Here is a 20,947-nt window from a genome sequence, read left to right as displayed (position 1 = left end):
GTCGTGCCTAGACCTGCACTCAAAGGGAATTAATGCATGTCGGCATCCTTTTTTTAAAAATATAATTTATTTATTTTAATTGGAGGCTAATTACAATATTGTATTGGTTTTGCCATACATCGACATGAATCCGCCACGGGTGTACACGTGTTCCCCATCCTGAACCCCCCTCCCACCTCCCTCCCTATACCATCCCTATGGGTCATCCCAGTGCACCAGCCCCAAGGATCCTGTATCCTGCATCGAACCTGGACTGGCGATTCGTTTCACATATGTTAATATACATGTTTCAATGCCATTCTCCCAAATCATCCCACCCTCGCCCTCTCGGCATCCTTTCTTTGCCTCTCCAATGCAGTGACCTGCAAGCTGAAGGGGACCTGGGTAGGAGATGGGGGAGCCCTGGGGGAGGGGTGTCGGGCCGGCACAGCTGGAGGCAGCAGGGCTAGAGGATGGGGCTGCTCCGCGGTGTCCAGAGTCCAGGGACTCGTAGCGGACCACCCAGAGAGCAGACTCGAACCCTCACCGCGGGTTGTGCCCGGATTCTCATTCTCCTTGTGGACTTCAGTCACTGAGCTGCGCAACCCTTAACAGCAAGGGGCATGTGTTTCCAGACCCCTGAGGATCCGGCTCTGGAGCAAGGAGAACCACGCACAAGAGGCTTCCAGTTACTGCGCGGTGGCCTGGTGCCACCAACTACTGCCCTAAAGCAGAGAGGGAAAGTGACCTGCGGTCACACCGCAGGTGATTGAAACTTGATACTTGTATACCCTTGGGCAAGTTAATTCACCTCTCTGGGTCCAGTTTTCCTATGGGTAGAGTGGGTAAAAAGTTGTGTGTGTATACGTGTGTGTATCTGGAAGACTCCATACCAAAGTATCAGTGGATATTTCTACATGATGAGGTTTTGGGTGACTGTTATTTTTAATCTGGTTTATCCTTATTTTCTAATTTGTTGTTTCATAATGAATACATATGTATCTAGTTATTTTTATGAAGAGAGCAACAGCACAGAATTGTAAGCATTGAAGGAGACCGTGGAAAGCACTGAGCACAATTCCTAGTTCACAGTGTGTCTCCATAAATGTGAGTTCTCCCTGCTCACTCTTCCCTCTTACACTTACCTGCCCTTCTGGTTGGAGACTCTGGCCCCCAGACCTCAGGTTGGGAAGAACGTGTGGTGGTACAGAATTCTATTTATTAGCTGTGTAGCTTTGGATAAATCACTTAACCTCTCTGAGTCTCAGTTACTTTGTCTGCAGAATGGGAAGAAAAAAAAGAAAGTTTTCAAGGACTACATGACATACAAGGTGGGAAACTGCCTGGCATACAGTAGGTCTGCAGTAAGTGTCTGTAGGAAGGAACATGATGCACATGATAAAGGAACAAGCATTACAGTAGGTTCTAGACCAGAAGAGGTCAAAGATTCTAGCATAGATTCCAAAGAGCCCAAGGGGTCCACAGATAGAGCTCAGCCAGGGAGAGATCCATGAACTTGGATTGAAAAAAGTGACATCCTTGTTTTTACTACCTCTAAGTCAAACAGCATTTCCTTCTATCATGCGCATAAGCAATGTCACATAGTATTAGCAGAACCTGTGACTTTGTTACCAGTGGTGCGTGTGAGCTCAGTCGCTTCAGTCATGTCCAACTCTTTGTAACCCTATGAACTCTAGCCTGCCAGGCTCCACTGTCCATGAAATTCTCCAGGAGAGACTACTGGAGTGGGTTGCCATGCCCTGCTCCAGGAGATCTTCCTGACCTAGGGATCGAACCCACATCTCTTGCATTTCCTGCTTTGCAGACAGATTCTTTATCATCTGAGCCACTAGGGAAGCCCTGTCACCAATAGAAATCATAGTTATTTTTGTATTGCATTACAGTAGCAATATCTTGAAATATTGTTTTTATACTCATTCACCACCTCAAAATTAACAATAGTTAACAAATAAATCTCTATATCTTATTATTTAATATGTTAAAAAAGAACTAATTCACAAAATAACTATTTTGATGATGTTTCTATATAATTGGTATACTTTGTAATTCTAATTTACTTTTTGTAGTTAAAAATATTCTTCTGAATAGGGGACCATAGTCTTCATCAGTGCCAAAGAGGACTGTTGGCTAGACATTCATGGTACTAGTCTCTCCTGGGCCATTGGCTGCTTTGTAACATTGGGCTTGTTATCTCTCTCAGGGGCATAATCATCCCTACCTGGTTCACTCCACAGGGTTGCTGGAGAAACTAATTCTTGGCAGGAAAGGGCTTTGGAAACTGTTGGCAGCTTCCCAATTTGCCAAAAGCCAGAGCAGAGTGCTTCGTATCTCATAGCTGAATCTCATGTCTTCAGGAGACCTTGCTCCTTTCCACAGGATTCCAAATCCTTCCTCTTTAATCTCTACCTGATAAAGAGGCCAAAGTGCACCTCCCTTAGAGTGTGTCATCCAGTTCCCAGTTTGCAGAGATTCACAGGAGGAATTTTCTAGAGGATAAAACAATTCCTTCCAGGTTTCATATTTGACCTTACAGTGGCCCTTGAAGATACTACCCCCTCAAAACTGCTCCCTTCTCTTTCAGATGGTGATCCCTCTGTGGCCATGGTCCCTGCATTTCCCCTTTCCCTGCCCTGTCCTAGACCATCTGTCTGGCTCCCATTCTGTACTGTGTTTCTGGGCAGACCCAGATCTGATCTCTCTCACGGGGCCCAGTGCCCAGGTCAAGGGCATGGCACATCTCAGCATCTGAGGAGCTGGCCTGGATGAAGAAACGGAACCTGAAGCACAGAGAGAAAAAAAGAGGAGAAGGAGTAGAGCTAGGGCTTGAGATCGCCTGATGCCCATTATTTATCCCATTCACATTGAAAGCAAGAGACAGAGGAACTGCGGACTCCCAAGGCATCACATCAGCTATTTCCTACTCTCCCCACTGCTGTAAGAAATCAGGAGAGCTAAAGATTTTGTAATCGTATGCGAGTCCCTGCTCATCAGAACAATGGGAGGTGTCAGATTCAGTGGCTTTCAAACCTTTTTGACCTGACTTAAAATGAGAAATCCTTTTTACATTGTGATCTGGACCACAGTACATACAGACATATGTAACTGAAACATTTTATGAAAGAATACTCAGCTTTGCTATTTGCACTCTACTTTTCCTATTCCATTAATTTTTTTCTTAATGCTAGCTGTAACTCATCCGCTGACTACATGATTCACAGGTTCTTTTCAGCCTAAGCACTCTGTGATGACTGAATAGGAATTATTGACAACTAAAGCCCAGCAGTCCCTAGTCCTGGTTCAGTGTAACTGGGCCAAAATGTGCACCTTAACTTAGAGCCTGGGTCCCCCCAGTGTACCCTGACCGGACAGACAGACAATCTGCAAAGGCTTCCTACAGCTCCTTCAGACTGTAGGAAGGAGCTTTTTCTGATCCTAATAAGAACACTAACCTTGTGATCTGGAAAAGTTATGTGAGAATGGCCAGGCCTATTGGCTTTGCTCCTGGGTAGGTGGAGTTACCATCTGAACATCCACTAGCCCCCTTATCCTAGGCCAGTGTGGGAAAGAGAGAGTGTGAACATGTCAGTGCATGAGCTAGCTGCTCAGGGAAAGGAAGTTGCAGGCAGGGAAGCCAAAGGATGACAACATGTAAAAGTCACTGAAAAAGAGGCGCTGTGGGAACGCCAGAAAGATCAAGGGCTTGGGAACAAGAAAGACCCAGGTTAAAATCCCATGGGCTTAAGAGCTCAGGAAAATGACTCTCATCTGACCCTTAGCTCTCATTTATAAAACAAGTTTGAAAATCCCTGGTTCTCTGGGTTGTTGTGAAGGTTAAGTGAGATCGTGTATTAATCATACCTGTACTGACCCTACTGTGGGGTCGATGACAGGTCCCTCGTCCGTGTCCTACACTAGCCTGGAACTGCCCCGGGATTTCCAGTGACCCTCGTCTCTCTGAGCACCCAGCGCCTGAGTGCGTCCACCGGGAACGGAGTGGGGCCGTTGGGAGCCCCGGGCCCAGAAGAGCGGCGACTCCCTCCTCCCGGCTCTGCGAGTCGCCCCCCGCCCCGCGCTCGGGCGCGATCCCCCGCCCGCCTTCCCGCCCCTCTCCACTCCCACGGCTCCTCGGCCCTCCTCCTTCCTTCCTCTCTCTCCCTCCTCAGTCCCTCCTCTTGGCAAGACCTGTCCGCGCGCCCGATTGCCTCCCTCGATCTTCTCTAGAGTCTTGGGGGCTCTGGGTGTCTCACCGCTCCGTCTGCGCCCATCTGTGTGCCTCTCCGTCTCTGTATCAGTCTCTGTCTGCTTATCTCTGCCTCTCTGTGTGTCTCTTTCTCGGGCTCATTGCTGTCTCCGTCCGTCAGTCCATCAGTCCATCTGGGGACCCGGGGTGGCGGCGGGTCGCGATGAGCGGCGCCTGCACGAGCTACGTGAGCGCCGAGCAGGAGGTGGTGCGTGGCTTCAGCTGCCCGCGGCCGGGGGGCGAGGCGGCCGCGGTCTTCTGCTGCGGCTTCCGCGACAAGTACTGCTGCGACGACCCGCACAGCTTCTTCCCCTACGAGCACAGCTACATGTGGTGGCTCAGGTACCGGCCCTGGCCCTCACCCCACCTAGTACCGCGCGCCCGTCCTAGCCACCTTGCTCCATCTTCGGCCCAACCGCGTGCTAAACCCTCAGTCCTCATCCAAGTGCGCACTCCAAAGTCAACACCGACCCCCACCCCGCCTTTACGCCCTCAGGCTCTCACCAGCCCAGATCCCCGCTGCAGCCGCTTCTCCGCTCCATTCCCCCATTTTAACTCAACCGTTATTCAGATCCATCCTTGAACCTTACCCCAACTCCACCCTGGAAAAGCTTCGTTTCATCCCCACTCCGAATGTCCTCATCCACCACCCTCAACCCAAATTACATAACAACCCCCACCCGAACAGCAAACTCCCATCCTGCACCATTCACAGGATAACTCCTCCTTTATCTGTGGGCCCAGCAGGGTCCCCTTCCTGATATCATCACCAGCCTCATCCCTGACCTTACCCACTCCCCAGTACTGATCCAAGCCCTTACTCTATCAGAAGCCCTGATCTCCTCCTTCACCCTCCCTGCAACCCCACCTCAGCTCTCCTTCCCCACCCTGACTCCAGACATTATCTAGACCTCACTCACAAGCCTTAATACCTCATCAGATGCTATTCCCCAACTCAACCCAAGTCTCAGCCCAGCCTCAGTCCGCTCATATTTAGTCATTCTTTCAGCCACCCTTGCCTGTGAACTTACATGTCAGGTCCTGTGGTGAGTTCTGAGTGAAGGCAGATGACCAGAGATTCAGAGTTGCCTTCAAGTTCATCATTAAACAATGACATAGTGCCACAGCAGAAGCCAGATCAGTGTATTTGTGGGGAACCCCCATCCACAGGACCCCAGTCTCCTCACTTGTTCAGAGAAGGAGATGATAAGGCCAGTGCTGACATTCCTGGAACCTAAGTGTGGAGCTGAGAGGGCAATAGATAATAGATCTCAGTCTCTCCAGGTCTCCAAAGGCCTCACCCAGAAAACACGACTTGATCCTGAGTCTGCTCTGGAAAACAGGCATCAGCAAAAATGGGGTGGGCCGTCTCTGGAGACACTGATCTTCCTGTCCCTGGAGGTATGTGACTGGAGGCTGCATGCCCTCTGGGTGTGAAAGGACAGCCTGCCTCAAACCGTCTCGAGCCACTGTCTTTTCATTTATCAGATGGGGATGATGATGCTGACTAGGGCAAGGGCCAAATGAGATCAAGATCAAGGTAAAATCAGCTTGGCATGTGCCACTAACAATTACAGATATCATTGCTTTTTCTAGACAGCTCGGTTTGTAATTTCAAAGGATTTTTAGATGGCCAGGTTTTCAAATCCTGCACATTTGGCAGCTGTCGCCTGCAGAATTATATTCATATATTCTCTGTTCATCCATATTTTTGTTTGTTGATTATAGCTTTTTCTTTGTGCCAGGTGTTATGCTAGGCACAGTTCAGTTGTGAAGTCGTGTCCAGGTCTTTGCGACCTCATGGACTACAACACGCCAGGCTTCCCTGTCCTTCACTATCTCCCCGAGTGTGTCCTTCACTATCTCCCTCAGGTCCACTGAGTTGAAGATGCCATCTAACTATCTCATCCTCTCTCACCCCCTTCTCCTCCTTCCCTCAGTCTTTCCCAGCATCAGTATCTTTTCCAATGAGCTGGCTTTTCACATCAGGTGGCCAAAGTATTGGAGTTTCAGCTTCAGCATCAGTCCTTCCAATGAATATTAAGGACTGATTTCCTTTAGGATGGACTGGTTGAATCTCCTTGCAGTCCAAGGGACTCTCAAGAGTCTTCTCCAACACCACAGTTCAAAAGCATCAATTCTTTGGCACTCAGCTTTCTTTATAGTCCAACTCTCATATCCATACATGACTACTGGAAAAACCATAGCTTTGACTATATAGACCTTTGTTGGCAAAGTGATGTCTCTGCTTTTTAGTATGCTGTCTAGGTTTGTCGTAGCTTTCCTTCCAAAGAACAAGCGTCTTTTAATTTCATGCCTGCAGTCACCATCAGCAGTGATTTTGGAGCCTAAGAAAATAAAATCTGTCACTGTTTCCGCTTTTCCCGCAACTGGTTGCCATAAAGTGAAGGGACCAGATGCCATGATCTTAGGTTTTTGAATGTTGAGTTTTAAGCCAGGTTTTTCACTCCCCTCTTTCACCTTCATCAGGAGGCTCTTTAGTTTCTCTTCACTTTCTGCCATTAGGGTGGTGTCATATCTCAGGTTATTGATATTTCTTCCAGCAATCTTAATTCCAGCTTGTGATTCATCCAGCCTGGCATTTTGCATGATGTACTCTGCATATAAGTTAAATAAGCAGGGTGACGATATACAGCCTTGAGGTACTCCTTTCCCAATTTTGAACCAGTCTGTTGTTCCATGTCCAGTTGTAACTATTGCTTCTTGACCCACATACAGGTTTCTCAAGAGACAGTGGTCTGTTTCTCCCATCTCTTGAAGAATTTCCCACAGTTTGTTGTGATCCACACAGTCAAAGGATTCAGTGTAGTCAATGAAGCAGATGTTTTTCTGGAATTCTCTTGCTTTCTCTATGATCCAGTGGATGTTGGCAATTTGATCTTTGGTTTCTCTGCCTTTTCTAAATCCAGCTTTTACATCTGGAAGTTCTCAGTTCATGTACTGCTAAAGCCTAGCTTGAAAGATTTTGACCACTACCTTGCTAGCAAGTGAAATGAGTACAATTATATGGTAGTTTGAACATTTTTTGGCATTGCCCTTCTTTGAGATTGGAATTAAAATTGACCTTTTCCAGTCCTGTGGCCACTGCTGAGTTTTCCAAATGTGCTGACATATTGAGTGCAGCACTTTCACAGCATCATCATTTAGGATTTGATATATCTCATCTCGAATTCCATCACCTCCACTAGCTTTGTTCATAGTGATGCTTCCTAAGGCCCACTTAACTTCACACTTCAGGATGTCTGGCTCTATGTGAGTGATCACATCATCGTGGTTATCCTAGTCACTAAGATCTTTTCTATATAGTTCTGTGTATTCTTGCCACCGCTTCTTAATCTCTTCTGTTTCTGTTAAGTCCTTGCCATTTCTGTGCTCTATTGAGCCCATCTTTGCATGAAACTTTCCCTTTCTCCAGTTTTCATGAAGAAATCGCTAGTCTTTCCCATTCTATTGTTTTCCTCTCTTCCTTTTCATTATTCACATAAGAATGCTTTCTTATCTCTCCTTGCAGTTCTCTGGAACTCCGTATTTAGTTGGGTATATCTTTCCCTTTCTCCTTTGCCTTTTGCTTCTCTTCTTTTCTCAGCTATTGTAAGGCCTGCTCAGACAACCACTGCCTTCTGTAGGTTTTCAGGCACTCTGTCTACCAGATCTAATGCCTTGAATCTATTCATTTCCATACTGTATAATTATAAGGGATTTGGTTTAGGTCATACCTGAATGACCTAGTAGTTCTCCTTATTTTCTTCAATTTAAGTCTGAAATTTGCCATAAGAGTCTGATGATCTGAGCCACAGTCAGCTCCAGGTCTTGTTTTTGCTGACTGTATAGAGCTTCTCCACCTTTGACTACAAAGAATATAATCAATCTGATTTCAGTATTGACTATCTGGTGATGTCCATATGCAGAGTTGTCTCTTGTGTTGTTGGAAGAGGGTGTTTGCTATGACCAGTGTGTTCTCTTGACAATACTCTGTTAGCCTTTACCTTGCTTCATTTTTGTTCTCCAAGGCCAAACTTGCCTGTTACTCCAGGTATCTGTTGGCTTCCTACTTTTGCATTCCAACCCCTATGATGAAAAGGACTTTTTGTGTGTGTGTTAGTTCCAGAGGTCTTGTAGGTCTTCGTAGAACTATTCAGCTTCTTCGGCATCAGTGGTTGCAGCATAGACTTGGATTACTATGGTGTCGAATGGTTTGCCTTGAAAACAAACTGAGCTCATTCTGTCGTTTTTGAGATTGCACCCAAGTACTTCATTTAAGACTCTTTTGTTGACTATGAGAGATACTCCATTTCCTCTAAGAGACTCTTGCCCACAGTAGTAAATATGATGGTCATCTGAATTAAATTCGTCCATTTCCATCCATTTTAGTCCACTGATTACTAAAATGTCAATATTCACTCTTGCCATCTCCTGTTTGACCACATCAAATTTACTTTGATTCATGGACCTAACATTCCAGGTTCCTTTGCAATACTGTTCTTTACAGCAGAGGACTTTACTTTCACCACCAGACATAACCACATCGACATCCATGAAACGGACTGTCATGATGGACAGTTCTGAAAAAATGTGGTCCACTGAAGGAAAGTATGGCAAACCACTCCAGCATTCTTTCCTGGAGAACCCCATGAACAGTATGAAAAGGCAAAGAGATATGACACCAGAAGATGAGCGCTCAAGGTCAGTAGGTGACCAGTACGCTGCTGGGGAAGAGTGGAGAAATAGCTCCAGAAAGAGAGCTGGGCCAAAGTGGGAACAGTGCTCACTTGTGCATGTGTCTGGTGGTGAAAGAACAGTACTTCACACCACTTTAGGGCTAGCTGCTTTCACACGTTCACAGCCCTGCCACTTCTGCTCTCCATTGTACAGGTGAGGAAACTCGTAAGAGGTTAAGTTACTATCGTAGATTACTTCAGTGAGAAGAAGTATCAGAACTAGGATGAAAACTCAGGGCTGTCTGGTCCCAAGCCCTGGCTTGACCTGCTCCATGAATATCTAAGGCTCAATGACTCTCATAAACCTGCTCAGATCATGAACTCCTTATTGCCAAATTCATGCTTAAATTGAAGAAAGTGGAGAAAACCGCTAGACCATTCAAGTATGACCTAAATCACATCCCTTATGATTATACAGTGGAAGTGAGAAATAGATTTAAGGTACTAGATCTGATAGACAGAGTGCCTGAAGAACTATGGATGGAGGTTCATGACACTGTACAGGAGACAGGGATCAAGACCATCCCCATGGAAAAGAAATGCAAAAAAGCAAAATGGCTGTCTGAGGAGGCCTTACAAATAGCTGTGAAGAGAAGTGAAAAGCAAAGGAGAAAAGGAAAGATATACCCATTTGAATGCAGAGTTCCAAAGAATAGCAAGGAGAGATAAGAAAGCCCTCCTCAGTGATCAATGCAAAGAAATAGAGGAAAAACAATAGAATAGGAAAGACTAGAGATCTCTTCAAGAAAATTAGAGATACCAAGGGAACATTTCATGCAAAGATGGGCTCGATAAAGGACAGAAATGGTATGGACCTAACAGAAGCAGAAGATATTAAGAAAGGTGGCAAGAATACACAGAAGAACTATACAAAAAAGATCTTCACAACACAGATAATCATGATGGTGTGATCACTCACTTAGAGCCAGGCATCCTGGAATGTGAAATCATGTGGGCCTTAGGAAGTATCACTATGAATAAAGGAATAAAGCTAGTGTAGGTGATGGAATTCCAGTTGAACTATTTCAAATCCTAAGAGATGATGCTGTGAAAGTGCTGCACTCACTATGTCAGCACATTTGGAAAACTCAGCAGTGGCCACAGGACTGGAAAAGGTCAGTTTTCATTCTAATCCCAAAGAAAGGCAATGCCAAAGAATGCTCAAACTACCCCACAATTGCACTCATCTCACACGCTAGTAAAGTCATGCTCAAAATTCTCCAAGCCAGGCTTCAGCAATACGTGAACCATGAACTTCTAGATGTTCAAACTGGCTTTAGAAAAGGCAGAGGAACCAGAGATCAAACTGCCAACATCTGATGGATCATGGAAAAAGCAAGAGAGTTCCAGAAAAACATCTATTTCTGCTTTATTTGGCTTTATTGGCCAAAGCCTTCGACTGTGTGGATCACAACAAACTGTGGGAAATTCTGAAAGAGATGGGAATGCCAGACCACCTGACCTGCCTCCTGAGAAACCTGTATGCAGGTCAGGAAGCAACAGTTAGAACTGGACATGGAACAACAGACTGGTTCCAAATAGGAAAAGGAGTATGTCAAGGCTGTATATTGTTACCCTGCTTATTTAACTTCTATGCAGAGTACATCATGAGAAATGCTGGGCTAGATGAAGCACAAGCTGGAATCAAGATTGCTGGGAGAAATATCAATAACTTCAGATATATAGATGACAGCACCCTTATGGCACAAAGTGAAGAAGAACTAAAGAGCCTCTTGATGGAAGTGAAAGAGGAGAGTGAAAAAGTTGGCTTAAAGCTCAACATTCAGAAAACAAAGATCATGGCATCCAGTTCCATCACTTCATAGCAAATAGATGGGGAAACAGTGGAAACAGTGGCTGACTTTATTTTTCTGGGCTCCAAAATCACTGCAGATGGTGATTGCAGCCATGAAATTAAAAGATGCTTACTCCTTGGAAGGAGAGTTATGACCAACCTAGACAGCATATTAAAAAGCAGAGACATTACTTTGCCAACAAAGGTCCATCTAGTCAAGGCTATGGTTTTTCCAGTGGTCATGTATGGATGTGAGAGTTGGATTATAAAGAAAGCTGAGCACCAAAGAATTGATGCTTTTGAACTGTGGTGTTGGAGAAGACTCTTGAGAGTCCCTTGGACTGCAAGGAGATCCACCCAGTACACCCTAAAGGAGATCAGTCCTGGGTGTTCATTGGAGGGACTGATGTTGAAGCTGAAACTCCTATATTTTGGCCACCTGATGTGAAGAGCTGACTCATTGGAAAAGACCCTGATGTTGGGAAAGATTGAAGGCAGGAGGAGAAGGGGACGACAGATGAGATGGTTAGATGGCATCACCAACTCAATGGACATGAGTTTGAGTAAACTCCAGGAGCTGATGATGGACAGGGTGGCCTGGCATGCTGTGGTTCATAGGGTCACAAAGAGTTGGACACGACTGAGCAACTGAACTGAACTGAACCTGCTCTACTCAGATCACTTGAAAAGTCACTGGCTGACTCTGCTGTCTTCTGGGCACTGCTGTGGCACTTGGGGATACAGAAATGAATAAACCCCTCAGCACCCAGTCAGAATCCCATTCCACTCCTACCACCCGATTCCCCATATACCCCTTGTGGTTCCTCTCCCTGCCTTGAACCCTCTTGAGGCATGGAGTACCTTAGTGGCTCAGACAGTGAGGTTGAAGGTTGCATGAAGTGAGCTATGAGGTCACGTTGCACATCAGTGTGCTTCAAAGTTTATGACCCCAAGGGCAGCCTGCAGGGCTGACTTTTCCTGAGTGCATGGTAAGTCACTTCAGTCGTTTCTGACTTTTTGTGACTCTATATCCTACAGCCAGCCAGGCTCCTCTGTCTGTGGGATTCTCCAGGTAAGAATACTGCAGTGGGTTGCCATGCCCTTCTCCAGGGGATCTTCCCAACTCAGGGATCAAACCCATGTTTTCTGTGGCTCCTACACTGCAGGTGGATTCTTTTACCACTGATCCACAAGGGAAGCCCCCTAGGCTTGGCTAGAACATGGTTCATAAACATCACAGACAATTTCAAAGTAGAGAAGGGAAACTGGGGTCCTCAGGATATTTAGGTGATCAGTGTACTCCAGACCCTGAAATAACCCTTCTGGCATGTTCCTGTCGAGCCCCACCATTGCAGGGTGGAGACCTTGTTTTGCTCTGGACTCCATTTGGCCCTTTTCATGAAAGCTGGCCTTTAAAAATTTTTCAGGTAAACTGTTTCCTTGGATAGTGATAAAGGAGAATTGGTGTTTTAAAAGCATGTCTCAGCATGCTTGGGGTTGGTGCATGGGGATGACTCACTGAGATGTTATGGGGAGGGAGGTGGGAGGGGGGTTCATGTTTGGGAACACATGTAAAAATTAAAGATTTTAAAATTAAAAAAAATAAAAAAATAAAAATAAAAAAAAATAAAAAATAAAAGCATGTCTCAGGAATTGAAGATTCCCTGTGGGGAAGCAGCTGGTGTTATCACGTGTCTGGTAGACTTTCCAAACACCCATTATCAGTAGTTTCCTTTTTTGATTAAGATGTGAGCCCAAGGGCTGCAGCCTTGCTGAAGGGCAGAACTGGCATTCAGGCACTGTAGATACATTATCTCATTTAATCTGTATGGACACCTGGTGAGATAGTGACTTTTATGAATGAAGGAAAATGAAGATCAAAAGGTGAAGGAGTTTTTAGCTTATATGTGAGAGAGCCAGGATTCAGACTTAGAACTGCCTGACTCAAAAACCTTAACAAATGTCAGATCACCCCTCCAGTTCTTTCCCAGAAGTCACAGTGAGTTACCTATCTTTCAGAGTTGTAGGTCTGTGAAATTCTAGAAGGCTAGTGGCTCTTCAGGCCAGTTACCCATCATCAGCAAGAATCTTTAACTTCATTGAAAGGTGGATCGATCCAGGTCTTATGCAAACCTGTCTGATAATAAAACCCTCATCACCTCTTGAAGCAGTACATTCACCATGGGACAACTCTGATCATTTGAAGTTCATTTTTTGAACTTATATTTTTTTGGTCACATCATATGTTATATGAGATCTCCTTTCCTTGACCAGGGATTGAACCCAGACAATGACAGCAAAAGCCCAGAATCCTAACCATTAGACCACCAGGGAACTCCTTGGAGTTCATCTTATACTAAGGACAGATTTGCCCCCTTGGACCCTCCCCTGTTGTTCCCAGCTCTGTCCCTGAAGCTGGTTCCCCTGTCCCCTGGAAGACGTTCAGTGCAGTGCCTACTACCTGACTGTCTGCTGGTCTAGAATGCATCCCCCCCCAACTCTCTCACCCACTCCTCAAAGGATCCTACTTTTACTGGCTTTTTCCAGCCAAGTACCCATAGATGTCCCTTGTAAAGGGTGTGGTCCCAACCTGAACACGAATCTTCCAGATCAGTCAGTCAATCAGTTCAGTCGCTCAGTTGTGTCTGATTCTTTGTGACCCCAGGGACTGCAGCACACCAGACTGTGTCTATCACCAGCTCCCAGAGTTTACTCAAACTCGTGTCCATTGAGTCGGTGATGCCATCCAACTATCTCATCCTCTGTTATCCCCTTCTCCCACCTTCAATCTTTCCCAGCATCAGGGTCTTTTCCAATGAGTCAGTTCTTCGCATCCAGTGGCCAAAGTATTGGAGTTTCAACTTCAGCATCAGTCCTTCCAATGAACACCCAGGACTGATTTCCTTTAGGATGGACTAGTTTGATCTCCTTGCAGTCCAAGGGATTCTCAAGAGTCTTCTCCAACACCACAGTTCAAAACATCAATTCTTTGGCACTCAGCTTTCTTTCTAATCCGACTCTCACATCCATACATGCTACTGGAAAAACCATAGCTTTGACTAGATGGACTTTTGTTGGCAAAGTAATTGCTCTGCTTTTTAATAAGCTGTCTAGGTTTGTCATAGCTTTTCTTCCAAGGAGCAAGCGTCTTTTAATTTTATGGCTGCAGTCACCATCTGCAGTGATTTTAGAACCAAAAAAAATAAAGTCTGTCACTGTTTCCACTGTTTCCCCATTTATTTGCCATGAAGGATGGGACCAGATGCCATGATTTTAGTTTTCTGAATGTTGACTTTTAAGCCAACTTTTTCACTCTCCTCTTTCACTTTCATCAAGAGGCTTTTTAGCTCCTCTTCACTTTCTGCCATAAGGGTGGTGTCCTCTGCATATCTGAGGTTATTGATATTTCTCCCAGCAGTCTTGATTCCAGCTTGTGCTTCATCAAGTCCAGCATTTCTCATGATGTACTCTGCATAGAAGTTAAATAAGCAGGGTGACAATATACAGCCTTGATGTACTCCTTTCCCAATTTGGAACCAGTCTGTTGTTCCGTGACCAGTTCTTACTGTTGCTTCCTGACCTGTGTACAGATTTCTCAGGAAGCAGGTAAGGTGGTCTGGTATTCTCATCTCTTTCAGAATTTTCCACACAGGGTGTAATTCTCTTTAAGAATTTCTTTGTTGTGATCCACACAGTCAAAGGCTTTGGCATAGCCAATAAAGCAGAAATAGATGTTTTTCTGGAACTCTCTTGCTTTTTTGATGATCCAACAGATGTTGGCAGTTTGATCTCTGGTTCCTCTGCCATTTCTAAATCCAGTTAACGTCTGGAAGTTCACAGTTCACATACTGTTGAAGCCTGGCTTGGAGAATTTTGAGCATTACTTTGCTAGTGTGTGAAATGAGTGCAATTGTGGGGTAGTTTGAGCATTCTTTGGCATTGCCTTTCTTTGGGATTAGAATGAAAACTGACCTTTTCCAGTCCTGTGGCCACTGCTGAGTTTTCCAAATGTGCTGACATATTGAGTGCAGCACTTTCACAGCATCATCTCTCAGGATTTGGAATAGCTCAACTGGAATTCCATCACCCCCACTAGCTTTGTTTGTAGTGATGCTTCCTCAGGCCCACTTGACTTTGCGTTCCAGGATATCTGTCTTTAGGTGAGTGATCACACCATCATGATTATCTGTGTTGTGAAGATCTTTTTTGTATAGTTCTTCTGTGTATTCTTACCACCTCTTCTTAATATCATCTGCTTCTGTTAGGTCCATACCATTTCTGTCCTTTATCGAGCCCATCTTTGCATGAAATGTTCCCTTGGTATCTCTAATTTTCTTGAAGAGATCTCTAGTCTTTCCCATTCTATTGTTTTCCTCTATTTCTTTGTAGTGATCACTGAGGAAAGCTTTCTTATCTCTCCTTGCTATTCTTTGGAACTCTGAATTGAAATGGGTATATCTTTCCTTTGCTCCTTTGCCTTTTGCTTCTCTTCTTTTCATAGCTGTTTGTAAGGCCTCCTGAGACAACCATTTTGCCTTTTTGCATTTCTTTTTCTTGGGGATGGTTTTGCTCACTGCCTCCTATACAATGTCACGAACCTCCATCCATAGTTTTTCAGGCACTCTGTCTATCAGATCTAATCCTTTGGGTCTATTTGTCACTTCCACTGTATAGTTGTAAGGGATTTGATTTAGGTCACACATGAATGGTTTAGTGGTTTTCCCTACTTTCTTCAATTGAAGTCCAAATTTGCCAATAAGGAGTTCATGATCTGAGCCACAGATAACAGCCTTATAAACAGTGAGTAGATCTAAAGAAAGGGAATAATATTTAATTAAAATACAAAACTAAAAAGTATTAAATGAATACTAAACAACTACAGAGTACTACATGCTCAGTGTGGGAAAAAAAGAGGAAGGCCAGGAGAAACAGAAAAGAAAAGCAATCATGGGAGATACCCCGTGTCTTACCTTGGATTCTAGAAGACTGGGAAACAAAAGCTCTTAAGGCAAGCTGTTTACATGACAAACGATCCTAGAAAATATTGGTACAGGGTAGGGAAGTGAGATGGGAAAGGGAAGGAGCTAATGATGGTGTGCTACCAAGCAAGTCACCACCAAGGGCCACCAGCGTTTAAACTGCTATCCTGTGCCAGCCACTGTGGTTAGAAGATGCATCTCAGAGTCATCCCAGCTGAGGGCCAGGAAGCTGGGTATTTACATATCAGTTTCTTTTAGTCATTGGCTGTATGCTGCAGGGAGAAGGGAGGCATCCATTTTCCTATACGTTTGACCTGTTCAGTGTGCAGAGATTCCTCTGGGCCCAAGAAAGCTTTCAGACAAAGAGATACATATGCTGGCATTGAAACCTTGGCCAGAATATTCCAGACTTTTAAGATCCAGTGGGACACGGACAGGTCATCCACAGCCTGTGCTATACCCAGAGACAGCCCATTAACATTTAGTGTATTTCCATCCAACCTCACCTTGTTATGTTATATATGTACATGTTATATTTATGTATTTAAGTTAGGGCTACACTATATATTTAGTAGTGGGTCCTGCCTTTTTCACTTCACATTAACTCATCAGAATTTATCCTTGATCTTAAATTTTATTTGAAAACATGTTTTTAATGACTCTATACTATTCCATTGTAGGGATAACCAATAACTTATTTAGCCCTGGGAAAGCAGACTCTCCAAAGCTCTAAGGTGTTTCTGTTTACTGGAAGATAACCATCAGCTGGCTGGGAATGAAATCCAGCAGAAATGGCAAAGGCAGGAATCTGAGGCTGGGGTCAGGGTTGGGCTAGGGAAGGCAGAAAAGCTGCAGAAGGAGTCGTAGGCAAAAGGGGCACACAGCCAAGCCTGGTCCTACCACTGGGAGAACATCCCACAGTGACTGACACAAATTAGGTACTAAATAGCCATTGCTAAGTGCATACTATGTGCTAGGGCTCGTGCAAGGGGAGAACAGAGCCAGTTAAACATGGCCTCAGTATGCCTACAAAGAACGCATGGGGAATATGTTGAACTACTATGTGCTAAGAATATTATAGGTATCATTCACGCTCACTACCACTTGAAAGGTGCTGTGTTTTGATCATTCTCACTTTCTAGGCAAAGAAGCTGAGACTCAACAGGCTTAATAATTTCATCAAGATGTCATATCAAGTTAGTTACAGATCTGGGTCCTAAATTTACCAGGTGGATCTGTGAGAGTTCCAAAGCTCTTTGCTCTTTCCCTACCACACCAGACTCCCTGACCAAGCGGAAGGAGTGCTAATGACCCCGAGTAAGGTGTTCTAGGTGGGTAGGCCTGGCCTGGGAGAAGAAAAGAAAGAGAAAGGGGACCAAGGAAAGCATTGAGGAGGAGACATTGAGATGGGCCTTCAAGGACAGGTAAAATTCCGATGTGGGGAGATGATGGGAGGGATCACATGAAACAGAAAGACGGTGGCTCCCTGAACAAGCCAGAAGGTAGTAGTCTGGAGACCAGATGACCAGGGCCTGACTTGGTGCAGAGGCAATGAGGTTGAGGGGTGAGGGACCAGCAGCAGAAAAGGGGTTCTAGATGTGGAGTCCACACTGCCGTGATGACCCACTAGAGACTGGGTCAGAAATTACCTTGAGGATGGAAGGACAGTTGATATAAAATTGAGGCTTGCTATGTGTCTTGATTTTTAAGAAATGGCAGTATGGGGAGGGCTCTTTAAAATCATCTTTAGGGACTTTTCTGGCGGTCCAGTGGCTAAGACTCTGCCCTCCCAATGCAGGGGGCTGGGTTTGCTCCTTGGTTGGGGAACCAGATCCCTCATGCCACAGTTAAGAGTTCACATGCCATAACTAAGACATGGAGCAGCCCGATGAAGTATACAGAAATAAAAACTAATTACTGAAAAAGATCATCTCTCGCTTCTTGGGGTGGCAACAGGTTGAGGAAAGGAGAGGAGAAGAAAGGGAACACAAACTCAGTCTCAACTACATGATGGCACTGTATATGTATATGGATAAAGCCACATCAAGTTATGTATGTGGTGAGGACTTGCCACATAGCTGATGCTCTTTCCCAGGCTTAGGCCCCAAAAGTCTGTTTAAGGGAAGCAGAGACAGAACAAAAGTTAAGGCTGGCTGATTCCTATAACACCTACAACATTTCTCCTGTAACATGCTGCCTTTTAAGTCCTTTCCTGACACTGCTTCCTTGTGGTTTTCTGTCCCCAGTATTGGTGCTCTTGTGGGCCTGTCCATAGCAGCAGTGGTCCTCCTGGCCTTCATTATCACTGCCTGTGTGCTTTGTTACCTGTTCATCAGCTCAAAACCCCACACAAAGTTGGACCCAGGCTTAAACTTACAGACTACAGATAAGAAAGAGGCCATGTGATTTCCTTGTATTCAGCAGGCTAGCACCTTTTCAGAGGGGAGATATTTGGAAATAATGTTTGGACTATTTGCCTCATGTGTGTTTCTGGAATATATTAAGAAGCACCAGCACATTTTGCAGGAGGTTCTGATATGAACATTTCCATCACAAACTCTTCATGTGCTCATTGATAATCAAAATAATTCTATATTTGTTACAGGGAGATATTACTAAACATCCTGCAATATAGAGGACAGCACCCTAGAGTAGAGTTATCTGACTCAGAACTTCCCTGGTGGTTCAGCAGTTAAGACTCTGTGCTTCCAGGGCAGGGGACACAGATTCTATCTCGGGTTAAGGAAGGTCTCACAGGCTGCATAACAAGGTCTAAAATAAAAAAAAAAAAGGTTATCTGACCCAGAATGTCAATATTGTTGATGTTGAGAAACCTTAGAATAGAAAAAGACTCCAGAAAGAGACTAATTAAAATATAGTAACATGAATAATTTTTTAAATAAGAGAAATATTAGCAAATTTCCCTCCAACAGATGCAAATAACACAAAAGAGACTATGTATAAAATTTAAAAAAAACAAGTGGTGGACTGCAAAGATACTGTAAATACAGATGCATAGTCAACCCTTATTATTTGCAGATTCCATATTGGTGAATTTGTCTACTTGCTAGAATTAATTTGTAACTTCAAAAATCAATACTTTCAGTGTTTTTGAGGTCATTTGCAGACGTGGATGTGCACAGAGCAACAAAAACTTTGAGCTGCCCTGTTACACTGAGGTTGCCCAGCTGAGGCTGCACAAGGCCAAGCTTGCCTTTTTGTTTCAGCTCTCATACTATGAACAAGTGTCCTTTTCATGGTATATTTAGTGTCACATTTTTGCATTTTGTGTGTTTTTATTGGCAATTTCACTGTTGAAAATGGCCCCCAAATATAACGTTAAAGTGCTATCTAGTATTCCTCAACATAAAAAGGCTGTCATGTGCCTTATGGAAAAAATACATGTGTTCAATACACATGAGTTAAATGTTATCAATTAGTAATATATATTAAATAAGGTATCTTTAAGCAGAAACATACATAAAGCAAAGTTATATATTGATTGGTTGACAAAAATGTGACCAGAGGCTCACAGGAACCTAAATTTGTATTTCCCTAAGGGGCAATTGATTCAGTATTTGCTAATTCAGTGTTAATGGTAACTTAATAGAACAAAATAACAGTGACTAATGGGCTTCCCTGGTGGCTCAGCTGGTAAAGAATCCGCCTGCAATGCCGGAGACCTGGGTTCAATCCATGGGTTGGGAAGATCCCCTGGAGAAGGGAACAGCCACCCACTCCAGAATTCTGGCCTGGAGAATTCCATGGACTGTATAGGCCATGGGGTTGCAAAGAGCTGGACACGACTGAGAAACTTTCACTTTCACTTTCCTCATGGCTCAGTGGTAAAGAATCTGCCTGCCAAGCAGGAAATGCAGGTTTGATCCCTGGCTTGGGAACATCCCCTGGAGAAGGAAGTGGCAACCCTCTACAGTATTCTTGCCTGGGAAATCCATGGACAGAGGAGCCTGGCAGGCTATAGTCCATGGGGTTGCAAACACTTGGACACGACTTAGTGACTGAGCATGCGTGCACAATAAATAATGAGAATCAACTGTATATAAAATAGAGACAAGATTGATATCCAGGATATATAAGTGTACCTTTAAACACATGAGAAAAACATAATCCACCAAAAAATACAAATGCCCAACACACATAAAAAGATACTCTACCTTACTAATAATCAGGAAAATGCAATTTAAGAATGCTATACCTTTTCAAAGAATGATTTAAAAAACAATTACATTGGCAAAAATTAAAAATGGATCCCACTGATAGTGAGAAGGTTACATGGGGGAATGGGTAATCTCATATACCACTGGTAAGGGTAAATTGGCAAAACCACTTGTAGAGCATTTTGGCACTATCCATTTAAACTGAAAATGTATATAGCCTATTTGTGATTCCACCTCTAATTATCTGCCTTAGAGACAGTTGCACTAGGAGAGGACTTGTAAAGGTGGATACCATGACAATTTGTCACTGGAAATAAACTAAATGTTCATCAACATAGGAGGAATGAAAAATAATACTGTCATTAACAGGAATGCATTAACTCTAAATAGGCAATTTCATTTGCTCCTTGCTGGGGTCCAGCCTCAGCAGAGTCCAGGGATACCCTCAGGATGAACGGCATCGGCGAACGAGTGAATGACATGGGGAGACCAAGCTTCGGTGAGCGAGGCCCGTAACTTTATTTTCAAAAAGAGCTTTTATACCCTGACTTGTACATAGAGGAAAATGAAAGATGCAAAGTCATGCAGAATCAGCTCAAACGTTTCAGCAGTTTTGCCCTTATCGAAACCAGGATTTTTTCTGCATACCTTTCCCATAAACAGGGGTCTTATGTTGTGTACATTATCTTCTGGCCTTGGAGCCCTGTTGACATTTTATGACCCCTTTTTGATAAAGGTTGATCAACCAGAAAACTTGTTTTCCCTTGAAGTGTTTTTTCTTTATACCTCTAATCTGTGTGAGCCTCAGAAAGTACTAAACAGAGTTACATTCTCATGGAGCAAAGGTGCATTGGGTTACAAAAAAGAACTTATTAGCTCAAAGGTCTGATGTGGTTAATACCAAGGCTGCTACTTGTTTTTCTTACATTCCAACTATATTAACTAATGCACTCCCAGGCACACAATGGATAAGGGATATGGGAACTTAGCAGCAAGCATTGGCTCAACAATGAAAC

The 20,947-nt window shown here is 44.2% G+C and overlaps 1 protein-coding gene across 1 annotated transcript in view; it reads left to right on the top strand.

Moving 5' to 3' along the window:
- The first annotated feature begins 4,403 nt into the window (after nucleotides 1-4,403).
- Nucleotides 4,404-20,947, top strand: part of SHISAL2A (shisa like 2A) — a 28,326-nt gene continuing 11,782 nt past the window's right edge. Inside the window, exons 1-2 of the mRNA XM_068963210.1 lie at nucleotides 4,404-4,582; nucleotides 18,000-18,150. Coding sequence (XP_068819311.1) covers nucleotides 4,404-4,582; nucleotides 18,000-18,150 — 330 coding nt within the window. The remainder of the gene's footprint in view (nucleotides 4,583-17,999; nucleotides 18,151-20,947) is intronic.

This window comes from Capricornis sumatraensis, chromosome 2, assembly GCF_032405125.1.
Source record: "Capricornis sumatraensis isolate serow.1 chromosome 2, serow.2, whole genome shotgun sequence".
Lineage (NCBI taxonomy): Eukaryota > Metazoa > Chordata > Mammalia > Artiodactyla > Bovidae > Capricornis > Capricornis sumatraensis.
This window is presented reverse-complemented; position numbering and strand designations above follow the sequence as displayed.